The sequence below is a fragment of the Lissotriton vulgaris genome, chromosome 10 (assembly GCF_964263255.1).
Source record: "Lissotriton vulgaris chromosome 10, aLisVul1.2, whole genome shotgun sequence".
NCBI lineage: Eukaryota > Metazoa > Chordata > Amphibia > Caudata > Salamandridae > Lissotriton > Lissotriton vulgaris.
In genome coordinates this window covers 547,217,729-547,239,427 of record NC_141698.1, presented here as the reverse complement: position 1 = coordinate 547,239,427, position 21,699 = coordinate 547,217,729, and the positions used below count along the sequence as shown (strand labels likewise).

Below are 21,699 nucleotides of genomic sequence, written 5' to 3'. Positions count from 1 at the left end.
AGCTCTTTCTGCACTGACTGGTGCAGAAAGAAAAGAACTGACGTCAGCACAATGGATGGGGGGGGTCACCTATTTAGGCACTGCGCACGTCACTTCTGACGTTGATGACGCCATGCGGTGTCAAACAATGCCACCTACTGGGGCACAGGGGTACTGCTCATGAAAAAATTCCGGATACACTCTTACACCTGGAGATAATTCTAGGGTTAGGAATCTGTGGCTAGAAGTCTCTTTCAGGTATAAGCAATTGTACTTTCTAGGATCACTTCTTTCACCAGTACAGGTTACAGAAACTTGTAGCGGGGAGCCGTAAAGAAAGTGCAAAAGAACAATAAGTTAATTGCATATTGCCTAGAATCAGAATTACAGGGAGTGAGTGGAGCTTGCAAAACCAGATCTCTGATCCTACGAAAACTAAGCCCATCAGCAACTAGACCAAACTTAAAATGGGAAAGTAGGACTTGTATATGAGTACTCCTAACCTGATCCAAATATAGCACCATATCATTGCATTACTTAATAAGGATGTAGGCCCTCACAGATGGTTTGGAGAGGTTCGCCTTTTCTCTTTCAGAAATTGCATTGGGCCATTTAAGAAGTGACAATTCTAATGTGTATTGACCATGCAACAGAATGGCCTTTGTATTCTTTACTGTTTCCCAGAGAATTTCCTTTGTTATGGCGGCATCCGGGTAGACCACACTGAGAGTCATAGAGGCGAGTCCCCATGTAATTCCATCACATGATTTTAGCACATAATTTCTTTGCAGACATGTGTTGACTTTCCTTTCAGGAGATCCAGAATATTCTTTAAAAAGACAATCTCTAAAGTCTGTCATTTTAAGAGTTAGTGTACCCTCTTATTCCTGCTCCATAAGAGGCAACAAAAACATGTTTAGTACTACAAATTTTGAGGATAGCAGTTATTAGAAAAACACCATACTTAGTAGAAACTGAGAATATCTCTTTTTAAGTCTGCTGGCCACCTGCTATAAGGTGTAACCAAGCAATTTTAAGTCCGAACCCGCGCCCCAGATATGGGCAAAAGTCAACTGTCTCCAAGGATTGATTATGGAGGAAATTAATTTTAACCTGGCCGTGGTATGCCCACTAGACATTATCTTGGATTTTTTTAGGTTGGGGACCAGGCTGAGAGACCTCCATATAATACACGTATCTGGACACCAAACATGGTAGGCCATTTGGAGTCTAAGACAAGAGAACTACCTCGTTTGCATATAAAAGTAGAGGGAACTTTCTACCACTTCCTTACTGGGCAATAAAACCATGCACTTCAAAGCAGGCCAAGTAATTACCAATTGCTGAGATTAATTCAGGCAATCCACCCATTACTTTTATGCTTACTCCTAGGCGGGTCTGCACCAATGCCCAGCAGCTTGAATTCTCCATAAAGGTTTGACAGGGGAATCAATAAGAGGAATAGGTTGATAACATCTGGGGTTGTGTCTATCCCCCTTCTTGGAGATAGGAAATAAAATGTAAGACCATCACATCTTACAGAAACCAAATGTGCAGCATTTAATGTTGAAAACCCAGTAAGTGGACCCATAGTTCTTCGTTAGACTTAAATATGTCCATGGGTATCCTATGTTTGGACCTATTGTCTAGTTGCTAGAGCTAGCTTTCATTTATGGCTTTTGCATGTTTTAGAGTAATACGTTTTAGCTGGTACAACCAATTACAGATTCCTGCTTGTCACTCATTTCCCCTGCTCTATATAAATTACTAAAACGATTCAACCACCAACAACGGGCCAGATGTTCAGCGTGTAATGCAAAAGGATGTGACATTCTGACACTAATCTCCAAAGCACTATCCTGTCCTAGTCCTTAAAAACCTCCTCAAAATCACCCCAGGCAGAGGAAACATGAGCCCTTTTGCCTTCCTTGTGCTCTCTTTTTTAATGAACTCTTTGTTTCTGTCAATGCTTGATTAGGATCAAAGGTTTTAGCTGTGGCGCACAGTTTACATTCCCAATTAATAACTTGTTTTTATGTAGCGCTCTTTACTGCACTACTCACGTTCCTGTGAACTGCAACTGACAAAGGTTAAACTTACCCAATTTAATATTATTTATTTACTGGCCTTGGAAGGTTGGAAGGCTAAGTCGGCCTGGCCGGGATTTAGACTCCCGACCTGAAGGTACATGCATATGTCACCAGTATGCATTCAACATACAGATTTACTATTAACTGTTCGATCATGAAGCGCTATATAAAGTATACATACTGAAAAGCTACTTTCTCAACAACCTAGTAAGCACTTTAAGGCTTGCAAAGGAGGAGGTGCTACATAAATACCAATATAATACAGTAGAATACTTGACAAGTTAACAGGGTACAGTCAACATATTGCCGTGGGGGAACATCCATTACGATGCGGTCTTTACACCGCACTACCATTACAATGCTGCTTTTACAACGCAATTCGTTACCACGACTTGCGCTGGAGGGCGCTCTAGGCTAAGGAAAATAGATTTACTATTCCAACACCTTCCCTACTGTACGTAGGCTGGAGTTGGAATAGTAAATTATACTATTCCTAAATCCAGCACCCTACAGCATAAGTCGTGGTAATGACTTGCGTTGTAAAACCAGCGTTGTAATGGTAGTGCGGTGTAAAGAACGCGTCGTAACGTCATACATCCATGTCTTCTAGACCTCCAATATACTGTCAGCAGTGCTCAACTACAACCATTTGTTTGACTTTTCTTCGTGTGAAGTCTCCGTTTACCTTTAATGGCCCAGTTGTGGATAACATATTCTAACTGCTAATATTTCTAACTGTATGTTGCATAGAACTGCAATTTGCTTCTATCTGTGCTCAACTGGAACCAATTGCTTGGCTTTGCTTGCTGCAAAATGTCGTACACACCTAAATAAAAATCAGTTTACCTTTGTTGGGCCAGTTTTGGATAAGGTCATGTGAAGGGGATGGGTTTAGTAAGACCGATCTAGTTGTAGAGCTACAACCCTAGGTATATCAAAGAAAAGCGTACAAGAAATCCCCTGCTAGATCTGTTTGATTGGCTTCCTTCCAGGTAGGACTTCTCTTACAGACATGCTTAGTTTCCACTTCATTTTGCGCTGCCTACTTTTAACATCATGTCTGTAGTAGCTCTCTCTCTCTTTAAGTTAGTACTGCTGTTGATACCACGTCCATTTTCAGGAAATTACTGTTTGTGTAAGCACATGGTCTCTCCAACTGCCCTCTCTTGTGGTGTTGACCTTAAAAGGAACCCATACTTCTCAAACTTTACCTACTCGTCTTGTAGGGCTCTGTATCATATACCCCCAGCTATACCTGCTTTATTCCAAACACTGCTGTTTTTCTGCATGGCAATCGTGATGCATGCCAGGTCAGATTTCGATCCCCGATTAGTCGGGGACCCTGTGCGTATCCGTCGTGCTAGTTCAACTGGAGAGACTTTGAATGCCCCGTTTGACTTCTGGTCATTAAAGGGCTCAATTTCAATTATCTTTGACCGTGGAAAAGTACCTCAAAACCCACCCGGTTGCTGTATATCGACCCTGAATGCCGATTTACACCGGATAGGATTATTCCTCCAGCTTGAAACCCTATGAGGTAAAATTGAAGTCTACATCGTCTGGATTCTGCAAATATCTTGGCCCTTTGAGGCCAGTGCACACATTTGAAACCTGTTGTGCCTCAAATCTTTGAAATAGATATCCTGTCCCACCATGCCTCTAAATACTCCCAACCTGATGAAGGTTTAGCCCTGTCTGAGGCGATACACCGAAGCGCGCGTTGGCGTCTTTTCCATCTGGGGACCATCTGATTGATCTGGGGTCCATCCTCAGTGGATTGTATTCCATCTATCACTTTCAGATCAACCCTTGGTTATGATATATCTGTGGAGTTGTGTGCTGTTTGCGATATGAGTTGTATGTATGCTGGTATGAAAGTGTTGGTTGGCATGTGGGATTGTTGTGATGATGTGATTGATCTATTTTTACATTAAATACATTTTTTATGTGATGCAATAATTATGCAATCCGTTCCAGGGTACAAGCGCAGTTGTTGACATATATATTTATATACTTTCCATGTACTTTTGGATCTATATCTTTATTATTTTGGATCTATATATGTATTACTTTTACTTATTTATTACTTTTCTTCTAATTCACATATAGTCCCCCAAAATAACCCTTTTGAGACGCTTTCCTACTCCACCCTTCCTTACATCATCGCATACCTTTATTACTATTCCGATCCCCAAAAACAAGTCAAAACCCTCCCTCTGACTCCTCCCTCTCTACCTCCCTTTTACTCATCCCCCTCCACCTCCCTTTTACTCATCCCAAGCCTCCTCCTGCTGCTATGAGCTCCTAAACAAAACATCTAAATCTTTCCCTTCTATTTCTCCACTATCCTTTTCAATCCAAATAACAGATTAACATATCCACCACTGAAATTACTTTCATGTTTCGCTATACTAATTCACAACTAACGCTTTATGAGTTCCAGAGTAGTGTACTGCTCCCCGAAAAAAACACAGGGCTAGCCAACGCTATATAAATGCAAACCTTTTTCCCTTCTCTAGCCCTCCACTATCCTTCTCAAACCAAATAATCTGACTAACATATCCACTACTTACATTACTTTCATATTTTCAGTATACTGATTCACGACTAATCCTTTATGGGTCCGAAGTAGCGTGCTACTCACCGAAAAAGCGCTTCAACGCCCCATCAAGTGTAGCAAGAGCTATATAAATGCAAACCTTTTTTCCTTCTCTATACATCCACTATCCGTCCCAATCCAAATAATCTGACTAACATAGCCACCACTCAAATTACTGTCAAGTTTTCACTATACTAATTCACCACTAATCCTTTATGGGTTCCGGAGTAGCGTGCTACTCTCCGAAAAAGCACTTCAATGCCTCGTCAGGAGTAGTAAGCCCTATATAAATGCAATTACAATACATTGCAATATACCTCATGTACCCAAGCTGAAGCAGAGCTTAAAAGTCTTCCAACCTGAATGGAGCCCATAGCATTATCTCCTCCGTGGCCTGATTTTTAATAGTCACATACTGGGTATAACATGCAAGCTTATTACTGCTTCTATGTACAACCCAAAATACAGTACAGAAGACGTATGGAGCTCTCCCGTGACCCCCTCGAACATCTGTAAGGAGGGGAGTGCCAAAAGGCCAGGCGCATCTTAACACTCCTCGCAATGGACAAATTCCATTTGGAATCCTCTCTTTTCACAAAAATGTTGCATTTCACACCTTCTCCCTTTATTCTTTGTAAGGAATCCCTCATTTTTTTTTTTAAATCTGTTTATTAGCATAGTTTTGAGAGCAGTAATAGCATACAATTTCATACATATAATCACAGTGTAAATTCCGTTGGTACATGTATGCGGTTGCTCCAAGCATATATAGAAACATAGTGATATCGATTTTTCATTTTGTCGATGAACTAGAACAAACTAACAAACCCCATTCACATCTGGTCCCGCCCTCCATAAGGAATCCCTCATAAGTAGTATTTTTTCATCTTTGGACTGGAAATACACCTGGCCTAACGAGGTCCATAAGCACAGACGACCCAGCCATGGGAAATTCCAGACATGTGCGAACTTGAAGTAGAAAGGTATGCAAGCTTCCAAGGGAGCAAAACACGAATACTCGACAGCTTTGTCATAATGTGGAAAAAAAGTTCTCACATACAAAATCTTGAAAAGTTGTGTTCGATTTAGCAGTCCAAACGTCATTGCATCAATTTGAAACCAAATCTCCAAAATTACAAATTGTAATTGTATGACCAAGATTACATTTTCTCTTGTAGACAGACAGACCTGGCTCCTGAGAGGTACCAGTGCAGTGAAATTTGGTATAAGTCCAGCGTCTTCAGAGACCTTGAAAATACTGTGAACTTTATGCTTAACTGCTTCTATTAGGATGAATCGAGGCAAATGGGTTTTAAGCTAATATTAAGAAAGGTTTTGGTTAGTCGTCGGAAGGAGGGTATGGAGTTCATATGGAGGACATGACATGGGCATAGAAAATATAACATTGCAGAATTGAATTTAAAAGGTTAGTTGGAAAAAATGGTGATGTATAGTTGTAGGTAACCAAATATTTTTATGCCAATTTTGGTAATCTGTATTTTATAACATCAAGAATTAAGATGTACCAGGATTCTGAAAGTAGATATTTGACCTGACCCAGCAGTCTTGTATTCCCATATGGAGGCAGGTCCGGCTAGACTGTTCCTATTGAAGTAGGACAAAGGCTGAGTTGCATAAGGTGGGTTTCTGTGTAGAATGCACAGTGGTGAAGAACGATGGTCTGGAATGCGGCCTAGAGCGATTGTAGGTGGCTGAGATTAATTCAAGCATTCCTTCCATCACCTTCTTGTTTTTTTAGGTTGACTCCAGATGCGATGGGTATGCTCAGACAGGTGTCCCGTGCTCACTGTGGCAAAGGGGTCAAGCTGATCCTCACTGAAGAGACCTAAGGAGGTCAAACCCGATCTGCGGTTGCTAGTGTTCCCATTTGGAGGGTCCCTAGTCTGGCACTTCGGGTTGGACTGTTTCTATTGGAGCATTACCATGGCTGATTTGCATAAGTTGGGTTTCTGTCTAGAATGGCACAGCTGGCAAAACATGATGGTGTGGAATCAGGCCTAGAGTGATGGGCAGTGGCTGAGAGTAATTCAAACATGGAGATTAATTCAAACATCCCTTCAATCACGTTTTTGTTTTTGGAACAACCGTCTTTTAACATCTCCAAAACCAACATATTTCTGTGGCCCGCAAGAACCTGCTCTGGCTCCCATGAGCCTATGAGTTTAAGGGACTCATTTGAAGTAACAGATCACCATTTGGTGTCACTCCTGACTATGCTAAGGAGTCTTAGTCCTTACTACTGTATAAGGGCTCGTAGTTCTCCTGGGAAATGTATGGTGTAGGATCAGAGGCGCAGCTCGAGCCAAATTTTGGTGGGGGGGCTAGTAAAAATTTCGGGGGGGAGGGTAATTCTTCCAGCAATAGGCAGAGTGGAGATGCAGGGGCTCTAATAAGGGGTGAAAAACAACAAAGCTTCGTTAACAAATAATGGTCTTTTAAAGACCTGTGAAGTACTCCGGTGTGTGCCTGGGAAGCTTTGACCCTGAGCTGACACTCACAATGGGGGTGGGGGAGGGCTGAAGCCCTTCGAGCCCAATGGGTGTTGCGCACCTGCGTCACATTATTGTAAAAGGCACATAAAATGCATGTAACTACTTCAAGAGGTATCCAACAGGCATGTATCCATTGCTCCAGAAGCACTGAAAATCATTTAACTGTTCCTGCCTGGGGGGGGTCTACTAATATGCTGTGGCCACAGTAGACCCTCATGACTAGTTTTTCGTATTTCACCCACCGCAATAAATCCTGGTGAAATTTTGCATGTCACAATTCCAGGTCTCTGTGGGCCAGGAATTATTGGGTCCACAACGTTTGGACCATAACCTAACAATTCTGAGCCTGAATGCACTGATCCTGTCTGTATGGGCAGTATCACAGCCAAAATCCCGTTCGAACACCCTACAACAGTAGGGGCGGAAGCGGACAGTGCTCCCGTGGACGGGCACAGCCCCATGCCTAGCGCACTGGTACCCCAAACCCCTACCCTCCACCGGTCCTCCTGTTGGCACGTTTCCACCTTCTTAGTGGAAGTGGAAACATTCAATGTTTTTTTCCTCTCTCATGGAATCAGGGATAACTGCCCAGAAATGGGTCCATTGTAGACACGTGCCAGCAGCTACTCTCTCTTCCGGGGAAAGACCAACCGAACTTGGTTCATGGCCGGATACTGACAGGATTGGGAGATTCTCGACCAATGCCCCTCTTTACCCCTCTGACCCCACCCCCCAAAGTCCTCGATACTCGTAATGAGGGACGTAGAGTCATGTACACTTCAATAACTAATTTGACTTAAGTTCTTATATATAATTCAGTGCTTGACTGAAGAACGGGGCCATATTCATGAAAAAATTAAAAAAGAATTCGACCTTGACCAAGCCGCATAATGTACCAGCTAATATATTTCACAGACGGCACTGATGAGAGAGTGAATCAACCATTTTGGATATAGCAGCAATAATCTTTATTTGAGGGGATGTAGTAACTGTAGAACAAATTGCGAACACCAAAAGTAGACTGCAAAAATCAAGCGAGGTGCTGAGAGTCCACGTCGAGAGTTAAATCTTTAGTTAAAGTTTAACTAAATCCAGAGATGAATGTTGAAAGAAGGTAGTTTCTCAAGACCCAGCCCAATAGAGCTAACATATATATATGCTTAAGTAATTGCTGAGCCCTTTTTTGGGCTATTTAAGGTAGTTCAAGCTTAGTGCTCCATAACGTTTTTTTACATATAAGTTATCAACACCAAATTTGTGTCGTTTTTTCAACATCCTGGGAATTCCACAGGTACCCCAGGTTTGTTTCTCCACCCCCCCTGCCCTCCCTAAAATGGCATTTACAAACGGTTTAATGTGCTAAAGTCACCATCTTCCTAGTTTCAGGAACATGCAGAGCTAAATAAAAAAAACAAATGTTTTTACCACAGTTTTGGCATTTTATAAAGAGGTAACCCATTTTTCCTATTTATGCTTTCAACCTACTTCTAGTTTGTGGACGAAATAAGTGCGAAACCCATTGGACAATGAGTATGAAAGAACTGACATTTTTGACAATGTTTTCATCCGTAATGTTTTAGAACAATGGCCGAACTACAAAAGCAATATATCATTATGCCCGCTTGACCCTTCAGGTAGTGGGGATATATAGGGTTTGCAGGGTCTCCAAAAACTTAAGGTATCCAGCGCCAACAACGGGGCTGCACTGTTCAATGATTTTTCATTGTGTCCCGAGTATAGACCAATTCGTATGTTGAAATATGTGTATCAGGAAACATATGTATTCCCTAAATGGGCACACGATTTAAAGTTTAGGAACACTGATTATTTGTACATCTCTGAATTTGTGGGTACCCATACTAGCATACAATTTAGAGGATATTTTTCAAAATGTCTTCTGTCTTACACACTAGTTTACAATTGGGAGGCACAGCCCAACTAGCTAAAATTTACACAGGGATCCTGGCGGATGCCTAGATGCCACGCAGGGGAGGCAGAATTCTTTAACATGGTATAGGAGTGCCCGCACATACAGGCCTATTGGCAAATCCTCCTAGATCTCATAGCAGACCTAACAGGTCGTTGTTTGGCTATGATGAGATTCTTGAGACCAGCAAAAGCCAAACACACCTTTAGGTTTTTTGATCTGGCCTTAATCTTGGGAAAACTGCATCTGGTAATAATCTGTGAATACCTTATTTATGTCTGTCTGCACAGTCACAAACTGCCCCTCTCTGTCCTGCATAGCCCCGACAGGCTACTGGGGAGTGTCTGATTGGACCAACCACCCCAGGATTCATCCTGCTCTGTCCACCTTCTTGTGCCACCATGTAAGATATTCCTTGTAGTGTACACATTGGAGCCTTTCCAGTGATTCATGGTACATTTTAGTCAAGTCAATCGAACGCGGTCTGTCTGCTCAATTCTGTACTGCTGACAGTTCAACTGCTGACAGTTGCTCCTCCATCTTCAATACTTCCTTCAGTAGCATCCGTGTGACACCAGTGAGGTTTTCATGCAAGTGCCCTGGTTGACAACCTTAAAAGCTTCCCATTCCATGTTTTGTATGAGTGCGGTGCCTGCATTGTGTCTGAAACACTCATAATAATAATAATAATAATAATAATACTGATGCTTGTACCTCACAAGGAGGTGTCCCGGCGCAGGTAGAGAGCTTACAGCTTAAGACAGAAACTAGGTGAAATGCTTAGGTTTTTTGCATAAAAAGCCAGGTCTTTAGGAGTTTCTTAAAACTTGCTTCTGTCGAGGTGGATTGAATATCCAGAGGCAGGGCGTTCCAGAGTTTCGCCGTGCCGGCAGAGAAGGATCTGCTCCCAAGTCTGGCCTTCCTAACTCTTGGTATGGTTAGCTGAAGCAGGGAGTTTGAGCGTAAATGTCTTTCCTGATGGCAGCGGGGGGAGTCTACGTTTTAAATAGTTAGGGCATATGCCTTTTAGTGCTCTAAACGCCAGAGTAAGAGCTTTGAATTTAATTCTGCTCGCCACTGGGAGCCAGTACAGTTCGCGCAGGTGCGGAGAGACATGATGTTTAAAAGGAATCGATTTTATGAGTCTCGCAGCCGCATTCTGCACGGTCTGCAGTCGCTGCACCAGATATTTGGGCAGACCAAGGTAGAGGCCGTTCGAGTAGTCCAGTCTAGAGGTAACTGTAGCGTGGACTACCGTTTTACGGCACTCAGCCGGTAGGAGAGATAGAAATTTGCGAAGGTTCCTGAGTTTGTGAAGGCAGCATGTGGAGACCTGCTGAACATGCGAGGAGAAAGAGAGGTTAACATCCCATCTTACTCCCAGGTTCTTCGCATTGGTTCCAGGGACTGGGGCTGGTCCCATTTCGGAGGGCCACCATAGGTCTGGAGAAGGACACGTATTTTTTCCAAAGAATAATACTTCCGTTTTGGATGCATTCAACTTAAGTTTGTTAGTATTCATCCAGTTGGCTATGTCTTGAAGGCAGCCCTTAATTTTGCTAAAAGCAACCTCAGATACTTCATGAAAGGGGAAGACTAATTGAGTATCATCGAACGGGCTGAGCGCAGACCCCTGGGGGACACCACACCAGAGATGTTTTGGTTTAGAGGAAAAGGTGCCTAGTGCAACTTTCTGGGAGCGGCCCGTTAAATAGGATTGAAGCCAGTTCAGTGCTTTACCCTCAAGACCTGTGTCTCTTAGCCTCAACATCAATCTTCCATGGTCCACTGAGTCAAATGCGGCCGATAGATCAGGAGCACCAGCATAGCTGATGCTCCTGCGTCTAAAGACCATCTAATCGACTCAGCAACCTCAATAAGGGCCGTCTCGATGCTGAAACCGGTCCTGAAACCTGACTGTGTTTCATGTAGGATTCCGTTTTTCTCTATGAAACTGTTCAGTTGACGCTGAATCAGCTTCTCGAGCATTTTTCCAGGGGCTGCTAGCAGGGAAATAGGGCGCAGGTTGGTCAGGTCGTCAGGAGCACCATTTGGCTTTTTTTTTAAAGGGAGGAGGGTGGCATGTTTCCAGCAGTCAGGGAACATGCCAGTTTCAATGGATGTGTTCCAAATATGAAGAAGAGGTTCAACAATAGCTGTCGACATCATTTTCTAGAGTTTTGGCAGACAGGGGTCGTCTGGGCCTCCAGATTTACATTTATTTAACTCACTCATGGCCTCTTCACGGGAGATGTGATGGAATTGGGCCAAGGGAGGAGGGGGTGAAACTTTTATTTCTGAGTCCGCCATTACAGTGGGCGTGGGGTTTGAAAAGGTCTCATAGACCTGGATAAGTTTTTTTGTCGAAAAAGTCTGAGATGTCTTCGCATAGTCTCTCTGAAGGGGTAATCTCAGTGTCAATGGCTCTTGGTTTAAAAAAGGATTGAACAATCTTAAAAACTTCTTTGCTAGATTGTTCAGCTTGTTGGATGGAGGTCACAAAGAATAATTTTTTGGCTTTTTTTATAGATTGATGTAAGCCTCGTAGGGCTTTTTTGTAGCAGTTTTTTGCTGCTTCACAATAGTTTGTCCTCCAAAGGTGCTCCAGCTTTTTACAATAGCTTTTTTTCTCCATCAACTCTGCGGAGAACCAGGGGGCAGTAGGGGATTCTCTGCGAGAAGTGGCAGTTTTGGCAGGAGCGATGGATTCCACTGTGTTACCTATCCAGCGGTTTAACAGCACTGCATCGGAGTTCACATCCGATGTCAGTGGGGGGGGGGGCAGCTGCAAGAGCAGGACATAAGGTGTTAGCAGATAATTTAGCCCAATTTCTACATATGTAGGAACGTTTGCCTGTTTTCTGGGAATAGGACGGGAGGGGGATGGAGAAGGGAATTAAAAAATGATCCGTCCATACCAGGGGTAAGGGAGGAAGGGTAGTAGAGTCCAAAACGTTGGCGAAAATTAGGTCCAATATATGGCCGGCTCTGTGCGTGGGTTCTGAGATAATTTGCGTTAGGTTAGCGGCTTGTAGCGTTGAGATAAGTTGACTAGTCTGGAGGCCGTCAGGCCTGTCGGCGTGTACATTGAAGTCACCGAGAGCCATATAGTGAGGGTGGGCTAGGGAACTTTGGATTATTAGATCCCAAAGTTCGCTGGTGCGTGTCGAGGGGCAGTCCGGGGGTCTATAGATGAGCAGGCCGGCTAGGGATAGTTGCTGGTTAATTTGTAGGCAGAAGTGTAGCCCCTCTATACCAGGGATAGTGGTGGGAGCAGAGGATGTCAGTATAAATTTATCTTTGAAGATAATGGCCACTCCACCGCCTCTTCTGTCTTCCTCTCTATTTGAGAGGCTTAGTTTGAAACCCGGTGGTATCGCAAGAGGAATAGAGGCCATATTGTCGGAGTTTAGCCAGGTTTCTGTGAGAAATAGGGCATCCCAGTCAGAGTCCATTATTAATAGGTTTATATCATCCGCATGTTTAGGTAGGGATCTACAGTTCAGTAGAGCTGCCTTAAACGGGATCGTAGAGGAACTGGTGGCCGTTGGTCGTCTTGTTGTTTTAGAATGTTTGTTTGGTTGAGGTGGAGCATTGGCCGGCAAGTCGCCACAATGCAGGCATGAAGGTGGGAGAACCGATTGGGTCAGGTCGAGCCTGGACGCATGGCAGAGTTTGACGGTATTCAGTGCCAATAATTCCGCACTTGTCCAGACTATCTTATTTGTGAGAGGGGATAACCAGCAGCATGGCTGGCGCTGGGCGCAGTCTGGTCGCGGACGGGCGCAGACGGGCTTGCCTTAGGCGCTCCCGCTGCGCTCGTCCGCTGCGCTTCCGGGTGAAGCACATTTTTATAGACTGCAGGGGGTGGTGGGAGTGGCCGCAGTGCTTCCAGGCAATGGCGTCAGCCGTGCAAAGTTTCCCCTCTCAGCGCGAAGGTCTGTTGCGCTGGAGGTACACTGGGCGAGTGGCAGGTGAGGTTATTAGGTTTCTTTTAAAAAACACAGTATCACACAAATTTGTTAAAAGTATTAAAAGTCTAAGCAGTCTTCACGAAATCTCCCGGCTTTCCGCCTCAGGAGCTTACCAGTTCTCTAGTCGCGCTAGCACATCAGCGCGCCTAAATACAGAGTAAGGGGTATCAATTGTCATCAATTGTGTTCTCCACCGTTTCTCTGAAAGATGCATCCAAAAATGCATTGGGCTGCAAGAAGGTATCGCAGCCTGTGTCGCCCCTGGTGCCAAGTTGTCTAAGATAGGATTATGATCAGAGGCAGTGCGGCAGCGATGCCTTAGAATCATTGTATACGTTTACTGGAATTCAATTGTTATCCTTTGCAGTTAGTTAATGAAGTACATGGTTTGAGAGAGCTGTGTTAACTGATTGCTTATTTTTGCAGGCGTGGCTCAGTTGGCCACGTCTGTAAGTAGGATCTTAAGAACATTTCTGAATGCATGGCCTAGTGATTGGTTTCAAGAGTCGTGTTTTTTTTCTTTCTGTTGCAGGCCTGGATTGGGGATGTACGAGCTGGGTCTGCTACTTCCTGCGGAAACCACATCAAATCCAGTCGATGTTTGGTGGCCTTCAATACCGACTCTGCAGGTGAGGTTGAGCGAAACAAGAGTGATAGAGGTTTCAAGGATGGCAGGGGTGAGGCTGGGGTGTGATTTATAGCAAACATGGCAGCGCATGGTGTTGAAAATGGAAGCAGTTGGGTTTAGGCCTGGAACAGGATGTGAGATGCCAGGAGAATACAGATGAGGCTAAAGGCCCTCAAAGTGGTAATCAAAGTATCGAAAAGAGGCTAGTATTTGTAGTGTATGGTGAATATGTCTTGATCCTCTTGAATGACATGGGAGTGTTGAGGTTAGAGGTGCCTAGCAGAAAATCAAGGAGAATACGGGCACATCTGGGGATTAGGGTAAAACCATAGTCTGGTAGGATTGAGGGGACATGGGATGGGTAAGAAAGGTAAAAAATATAAGCGGGTGGACCTGTGGTGGTGGTGGGACAGAACATGTGAAAATCTGATTGAAGGAAATAAGGACAGACTTTTGAGTATAATATAGAAGTTAGGCGAAGTTACCAGATGACTACATGCCATGTATATCACAATGCTGTGATCCTTCCTGAGCTTTCGTTTAACATTCTGCACTGTTTCCAGTGTTGATTAACATCAATAAAACCTTGAGGCTCCCCTTAATGAAAGCCATTTGACTAAATTACCAGATGACAATGATCTCTAAAAAGAAAAACTCACAAGCTGCATCCTTTGTGACATGGAGGTATATGGTAGACTTAAGAGATTGTGATGTTGGGCAGAAATAGTATTAGAGAGCTGGTGAATGATAGTTGGTATGGGGTTAAAGAGATGTAGTGAGGCCAGAAAGGTATAGGAGATGGGGATGGTTGATCACAACACTGCTAAAGCAAGAGAGGACTGAGGTATTTCAGAGATTAAAGCTAAACCTCTTAGTCACTGAGATAATAGTGAGGTTAGAAGGAGATGTATATGGGAAAGAATGTGAAATTCTAGGCTGCGTCTTGAATGTTTCGCTGATATATGCCTTTTCAAAGCATGACACCAGAATGTTCTAATCAAATGAAGTCACTGCATTTTGGGGTTTCTAATGCATTGCTTAGATGATTTGTTTGAGCAAGAAGCAGTAGAAGTTCCTCTGGAGAGCTTTATACGTAGTAATGTGTGCTTTATGTGTGTCAAAGAATGCGCAGTCCAGAATGGGACTCATTGACTGGGATACTTGGCGCGATTAGCACTACAGCTACGCTGTTATTACATGATGCATAGACAATTGTTTTTCAGTAGACTCAAGCTGTAATTACATTGGAAACAATGGACTCAAATCATTTCGATTCAGGTGTCTTTAGATGAATGAGTAGGGTAGGGTACCTCTTCAGCATCCGGTTACACTTCAGTCTTCACAGGAGAAGAAAGGCAGACACTTTTAATGAACCCAATCCAATCCTGACAGAGTGCGTATGAGTAAGACTCGTGGTGGGAGAAGGAAGGGAATTCATGTTTTGGTAAATTGGGATGGAAATGGTCTACCCATGTTAGATTGGCCATCAAACTTAAAAATTACCAACATACCTTGGTTGGCTGAGCACAAATTCTGTTGTGATCTTGTTTCGAGGTCAGTGAAGAGCTCGTATGTGAAAATCTTTGAATGCTAGCCGTTCACCGTCACGTGTGATCCTGCATGCATTTGACAGCCAGTATAGGAGTGTCCAGTTGTAGGAGATACAATGTCACCTTTCAGCCACAGACCAAATGTATGCACTCTTTGCTATCCTGATGTCCACTGCCCGATATTTGTTACACTGAGAAAGTCTTTACAGGAGTAGCACTTCTTGATTTTCATTCCTTTGGACCTGTCATTACATGTAGACGCTATGCATGATATATATTACGGTGGACCAGAATGTGCACAAGGTGCCTGGCATAATTTTTATTGCAATGTTATTGCAATTCGCCTTTTTTTACATTGAGTGTGCTGCATGATAGTCACTAAAAGCCCCCTGTCCTTACATCCTTCTCCCAAAATCAGCCAACACTGCAGCACATGCTCTGGTCTTCTCTAGAATTGATTATACGCAATATTAACTGGAGGCCCTGCCAGCCACCTTGCCCCATCAAAGCAGTTCTCTAAGCGACAGTGAGATTAGTAGCACGCTTACTGAAATTCAATTACATTATGTGAACTGGGTTACCTCCACTGGGTCCCACTGGAGCCCAAAGCTGTGTGTCAGAAAACACCCTACTCCCTAAACAACCCTTCAATGCCCTCTGGAGGATCCATAATTTCAGAAACAAAAACACCCAGGTTACAAAACAAGAGAAGCACAGCTTTAAAAAATCATGGAAGGAGAAACAAACCTAGGGAGCTCTCCAAAATCATCTAAGACAACAGCCGGACTTGCTCTCTTTCATAAATGCCTCAACATTTTTCTGTTCATGAAACCTTGAAAAATTCATATATAGTCATATATAACTGATGACAAACATGATTCAAGTACTTCCATCCCTATCCTACAACCTGTTTCACCACTAGTACTCATCCACATTATCAAGCTTTCAAAAAAACTCTACCTTTAGATATCGCACTGTTGCATGGTAGAATATGGTTGTATGTGTAGTTGTTAGAAAGGTAAAGCATGTCAATGCACTTTCTTTCCTGACTTATGAAATGATAGTTAACAGAATGTATGCATTTTGTTTGCAAACCTGAAGACCATCTAGAGATCACAATATTTAAGCATGTTAAGTACATTCACTTCTAGGTTCCTGGAAAGCAGCAACATGTTGTTGCTGTGTAAAGAAATTATATGATAAGTTGCTATTGATTTGATTTCATGCAATTCATTTCATTGTTTGCCTTTTCGATGGCTCTTTGCCACTATGCCAAATACAAACCCGTTAGGGACAGTTGACAATGCTGCCAAGCGACTGATGAATCGTCTAGGGTTATAGAGAGTGTAGCTTGTTCATTACCATTTTGGTTGGTGTGCCTTACTCACCGTAAAGACCCCGTCAACAGAGTTATAAGCCTTTTGTGCACCCTGGTCTTTCCTTTTAACTTCTCCAATACCAAAAAGAGCCTCAATAAAGTCAGCTGTTCATTGCAGTGTTGCCTTGCTGATTGACACTAACCTGATTTTCGGTAACTACCTTGCTTGCCACCTTGGCCAACCTACCTGTCCGAATTTTACTCATAATCAAGTCTAATAAAGTGGCCTATTTTTGCCACAGTCCAAGGTGTCCCTGCGAATCTTCAGCGATAGTAAGATGGTTTCTTCGTGCATTGAATCCGGTGATTCCTCTCCCTTGTTTCCAAGTTTTCAAGCATTCCACAAGTAATGTAAAAAAGTATAATAAACAAGGTCTTTTTCCAATCACTACATATAAATAAGCATCTGCAATGCTATAGGTCTCGCATTTAAGCAAGTTTGAGCTATTGGCATGGTACATGACAATGCCTTTTATTTATGTTTTGGTTTTTAAAGCATAAATAAAAGGCATTGTCATTTGCAATACTAATAGTTTAAACTCTCGCAAATGCGAGACCTATTGCATTCCAAATGCTTGACGGCATGGCTTAGTTGCCCTCTTCTATCTCCCATCAAGAGCTACCCGTTTGCCTAGACTTAAATAAACAGGCCGATGGTCACAACTGCGCACGAGAGACCCTCTTGCCCTCCTACAGTAAGAGAAACTTGTTAAAGAAAATAGTGCTTACAGACTAAAGAAGAGGTACCATGTAACAACCAAAGTAAAAGGGCCAGTCATCATGGGAGGTTACAAATTAAGACAAGGCGGTACTAAGGAGGGAATAACAAGCCTTATAACAAATCAGAAGCCAGCATTCAAGGAGGTCAATGACACAAGCCAATGACCGATATGGACGGAGAGTGGGCGGGGCTTCACTTACATACTCCAGTACAGCATGGCTCGCAGAGCAGCGCATGCGCTGCCCAGGCTCGACCTAAAAACCAGAGCTCCATCTCTAGAAATGTATCGTTATTAATTACAATTTTTTTTCTATTAACCCAGCATAAAAAAAAACCAAAGCCTTAAATAAATTAAATTGTATCACAAAACAAATGCCAATACTGCCAATTAGTTCTAGAATCTTATTTCATTCTATACATATGAGCAAAACACTATGCAAGAGAAATTCTAATTATAGAGTCAATCACTTCAAATTTGCATTTTATTTGCACTTTTCTTCTTTCATTTATTTTTTAACATTTCTATATTTCAACAAAAACTTTTTTTTTTTGAAGCACATTACAAAAACAAACATGAAAATACTTTTCTCCTTAAGCCTCCTTCATACTCATTCATACTGGTAAACATTTCATTCATACTCAAAACATTCCTTCAAAAATAAATTAAAGCCAACCATCTTTTCCTTAAGAAATAGACACCCTGATGACAACTGAGTCACTGGCAATTTTAATTAAAATCTTATGGCTTGTTCAACGGATGATGATTTCGTAATAATGCAAGAGGAACTTTGGTTGTTTTCCCAAAACAGTCTCTCCTACTTTAAGAAGAGATAGCAAAGTGAAATCCTCAGTGCCACCCTGCAGTCTCTAGATTTGCGAACTTTAAATGATAGGCTTTCCCGGGACCATCCAGCTACCAACTCACGATTTGAAAGTGACCACATGCCACAATCATTTGCTATTGCAATTAATAATGCCTACTGAGAGAAAGTACCTCCAGCATCAGCCAAAATCAGTGCAGCAAATTTGAAAATGCTAAAGTGGTCGGGGAAACCAGTTGTCCAGAATGATAAATCTGTTATATTGTTCAAATAATGTTCTTCCTTGAAAATAAATCTAGTCCCAACTACTATCAACTGGGTCACGTTATAGGAGGCTTTCTCTTTTGAGATTGTCTCAAATATCTTCCAGCAGATAGGCTCTCCTTTACCGGAACTTGTGGTTAAGTAAGGCTAAAGGAAGAGTTAGAGTACATCAAAGAAGCCCCTCAGATGATCCCTTTCTAGCCACGGAGAAAAAACTGCATGTAGCATACATAAAAGTAATTTGGACAACAAAAACAAGGCCTGTTAGACCTATGGAACAAACTAACAACTGGTTGTACCAACTCTAACGCTAAATTATTCTGGACTACAATTAATTATCTGACTAACATTTAAGCTACTTTACAAAAACAATACATCTCAAAAAGAACAGTGTAGTTCATTCTTGGAGGGTTTGATCCCCCAATGGAAACACACCACCTGCCTCCCGGAGCCTTTATAAAAGACTCTAATAGTCTAAAACTTGAGGAACAGTACAAGATCAGCATTAATTCAGCGCTCACCATAATCCATAAGCATTGGCAAAGCCAATATGTCTAGTCTACGCAAGAGCTATTGACTTTGCCGATATGTTTTAGCTATGTTGTACATCAGCGTGGCTACTGTTCAGCATAGCTAAAAGTTAGTGGGGTAAGGGAGAGTGGAGTGGGGTGTCGTAAAGTGGAGTGTTATATAGTGGCGTGGAGTGGCGTACTGTATAGTTGAGTGCCGTGGATAGGAGTAAAGTGGAGTGGAGTGTCACGAAGTAGCATACAGTGTAGTGGAGGGAGTTCAGTGTTGTAAAGTGGAAGGGCATAGAGTTGAGTGACGTAGACTGGAGTACAGTATCAGAGTTGAGGAGAGTGTTGCAGAGTGAAGTGGCATAGAGTGTCGTGCAGTGGTGTACAGGGTGTTTCATACAGTGGAGTAGAGTGTTGTAGAGTAGAGTTGTGTAGAGCAGAATATGTTGTTGTGGAGTAGAGTGGAGTGGAATAGAGTGGCATAGATTGGAGTGGAATAGTGTGTCATAGACTAGAGTGAAGTGGCATTGAGAGAGTTGCGTAGAGCATCATAGGGTGGAGTAGAGTCCTACAGTGGCATAGAGTGGAGTAGAGTGCTGTAGAGCGGAGTGGCAGTGGAACAAAGTTTAATGGAGTTGAACATCATAGAGTGGAGTGTCGTGGATTGAACTGTCATAGAGTGGAGGGTAGTAGAGTAGAGTAATCTAGACTGAAGAGGCGTAGAGTACAGTGGTGCAGAGTAGATTGGTGGAGAGTGCAGTGGCGTAGAGTACATTGGTTTTGAGTAAAGTGATGTAGAGTTTATTGGTGTAGAGTGCAATGGCATAGAGTAGAGTGGCACAAAGTGGTGTATGGTTGCAAAGAGTCGAGTGGTGCAGGGTAGAGTGGAGTAGTGTACAGTAAAGTGCAGTGGCATAGATTGCAGTGGGGTAGAGTGGCGTGGAGTGGTGCAGATTAGAGTGCAGGGGCGCAGAGTGCAGGCGCATAGAGTGCTATAGAGAGCAGTGAGGTAGAGTAGAATAGAGTGGCTTAAAGAGTAGTGATGTAGAGTGTAGAGTGATGTTGAGTTCAGTGGTGCAAAGTAGTTGGCATATTTGTGGTGGCATAGAGTGTACTGGTTTTGAGTAAAGTGGTTTAGAGTACATGGGCATAGTGTAGAATGCAGAGGCATAGAGTGGCGCAGCGTAGAGTGCAGTGACGTGGATTAGGGTGGCATAGAATGGAGTGGCGTAGAGTAGATTGTTGTGGATTGGTGCAGGTAGAGTACAGTGGTGCAGGGTAGAATGGAGTGGCGTAGAGTAGATTGTTGTGGAGTGGAGTGGTGCAGGTAGAGTATAGTGGTGCAGGGTAGAATTCAGTGGCATAGAGTAGTGGTGTAGCGTAGAGTGGTGCAGCGTTGATTGCAGTGGCATTGAGCGGAGTAGTGCAGAGTGGCGTAGACTGCAGTGCCATAGAGTAGATTTTTTCAGAGTGGAGTGTTGTACAGTGGGGTGGTGCAGAGTAGAGTGGAGTTGTGCAGTGGTATAGAGTAGTGGCATACAGTGCCATGGCGTAGAGTGCAGTGGCACAGAGTGCAGTAGCTTTGTGTATATTGTTTCAGTTTAGAGTGATGTGATGCAGGGCCGAGTGGAGTGGTGCAGGGTAGAGTGGAATGGTATAAAGTAGTGGCGTAGAGTGCATTTGCGTAGAGTGCAGTGTTGCAGAGTGGAGTGACACAGAATGACCTATCCTGGAGTGGTGTAGAGTGCAGTGGTGCATAGAAAAGTGACAGGGTGCTGTGGTGTGGCATAGAGTAGAGTATAGTGTTGTACAGTGCTGTGGTGTAGAGTAGAGTGGCATGGAGTGCAGTAAAGTGGTGCATAGACCATTGGTGTATAGACCAGTGGTGTATAGTACAGTGGTGTAGAATAGAGTGGTGTAGTGTGCAGTGGGATAGAGTGGCACAGACTGCAGTGGCATAGAGTAGATTGTTGCAGAGAAGTGGCATAGAGTGCAGTGGTATAGAGTCGAGTGCAGCAGTGCAGAGTAGATTATGGTGGCTTAGAGTGGATTGGTGTAGAGTGAAGTGTTGTAGAGTGGTAGGGAGAACAGTGTTGCAGAGTAAAGTGGCATAGAATGAAGTGGTGCAGGGTAGAGTGGCGTAGAATGCATTGGCATAGAGTAAAGGGGGTGCAGAGTACAGTGCAGTGGCATAGAGTGCAAAAGAGTGGCATAGAGTTGAGAGATACAGAGTAGATTGCAGTGCATAGGGTGCAGTCATGAAGAGTAGAGAGTCAAAGTGTAGTGTTGTAGAGTGCAGTGGCATAGAGTGCAGTCATGCAGAGTCAAGTGTCAGAGTGCAGTGGTGTAGAGTGCACTGGCATAGAGTACAGTGGCATAGAGTGCACTGGTGTATAGTGGTGCATAGTAGAGTGGTGCAGAGAGCAGTGACGAAGAGTACAGTGGTGCAGAGTGACATAGCGTCCAGTGCCGTAGAGTGCAGTGGCAAAGAGTAGACATTTTCAGAATATAGTGGCAAAAAGTGCATTGGTGCATAGTAGTTAGCTTAGGTGCAGTGGCGTAGGGTGCATTTCGTTTTTAGTAAAGTGGTGTAGAGTGCAGTGTAGAGTAGCACAGAGTAGATTGTTTCAGAGTAGAGTGAAGTGGCGTGGAGTAGTGCAGGGTAGAGTGGAGTGGAGTGGTGTAGAATACAGTGCTGAAGAGTGCAGTGGTGCATAGTAGAATGGGGTATAGTGCA

General features: G+C 43.3%; 1 protein-coding gene across 2 annotated transcripts in view; it reads left to right on the top strand.

The window, feature by feature from the left end:
• Nucleotides 1–21,699, top strand: part of LOC147688502 (coronin-7-like) — a 1,252,182-nt gene that overhangs the window by 76,638 nt on the left and 1,153,845 nt on the right. For both annotated transcript variants that reach the window (XM_086941395.1, XM_086941394.1), the window contains exon 2: nucleotides 13,615–13,711. In XM_086941395.1, coding sequence (XP_086797521.1) covers nucleotides 13,615–13,711 — 97 coding nt within the window. The remainder of the gene's footprint in view (nucleotides 1–13,614; nucleotides 13,712–21,699) is intronic.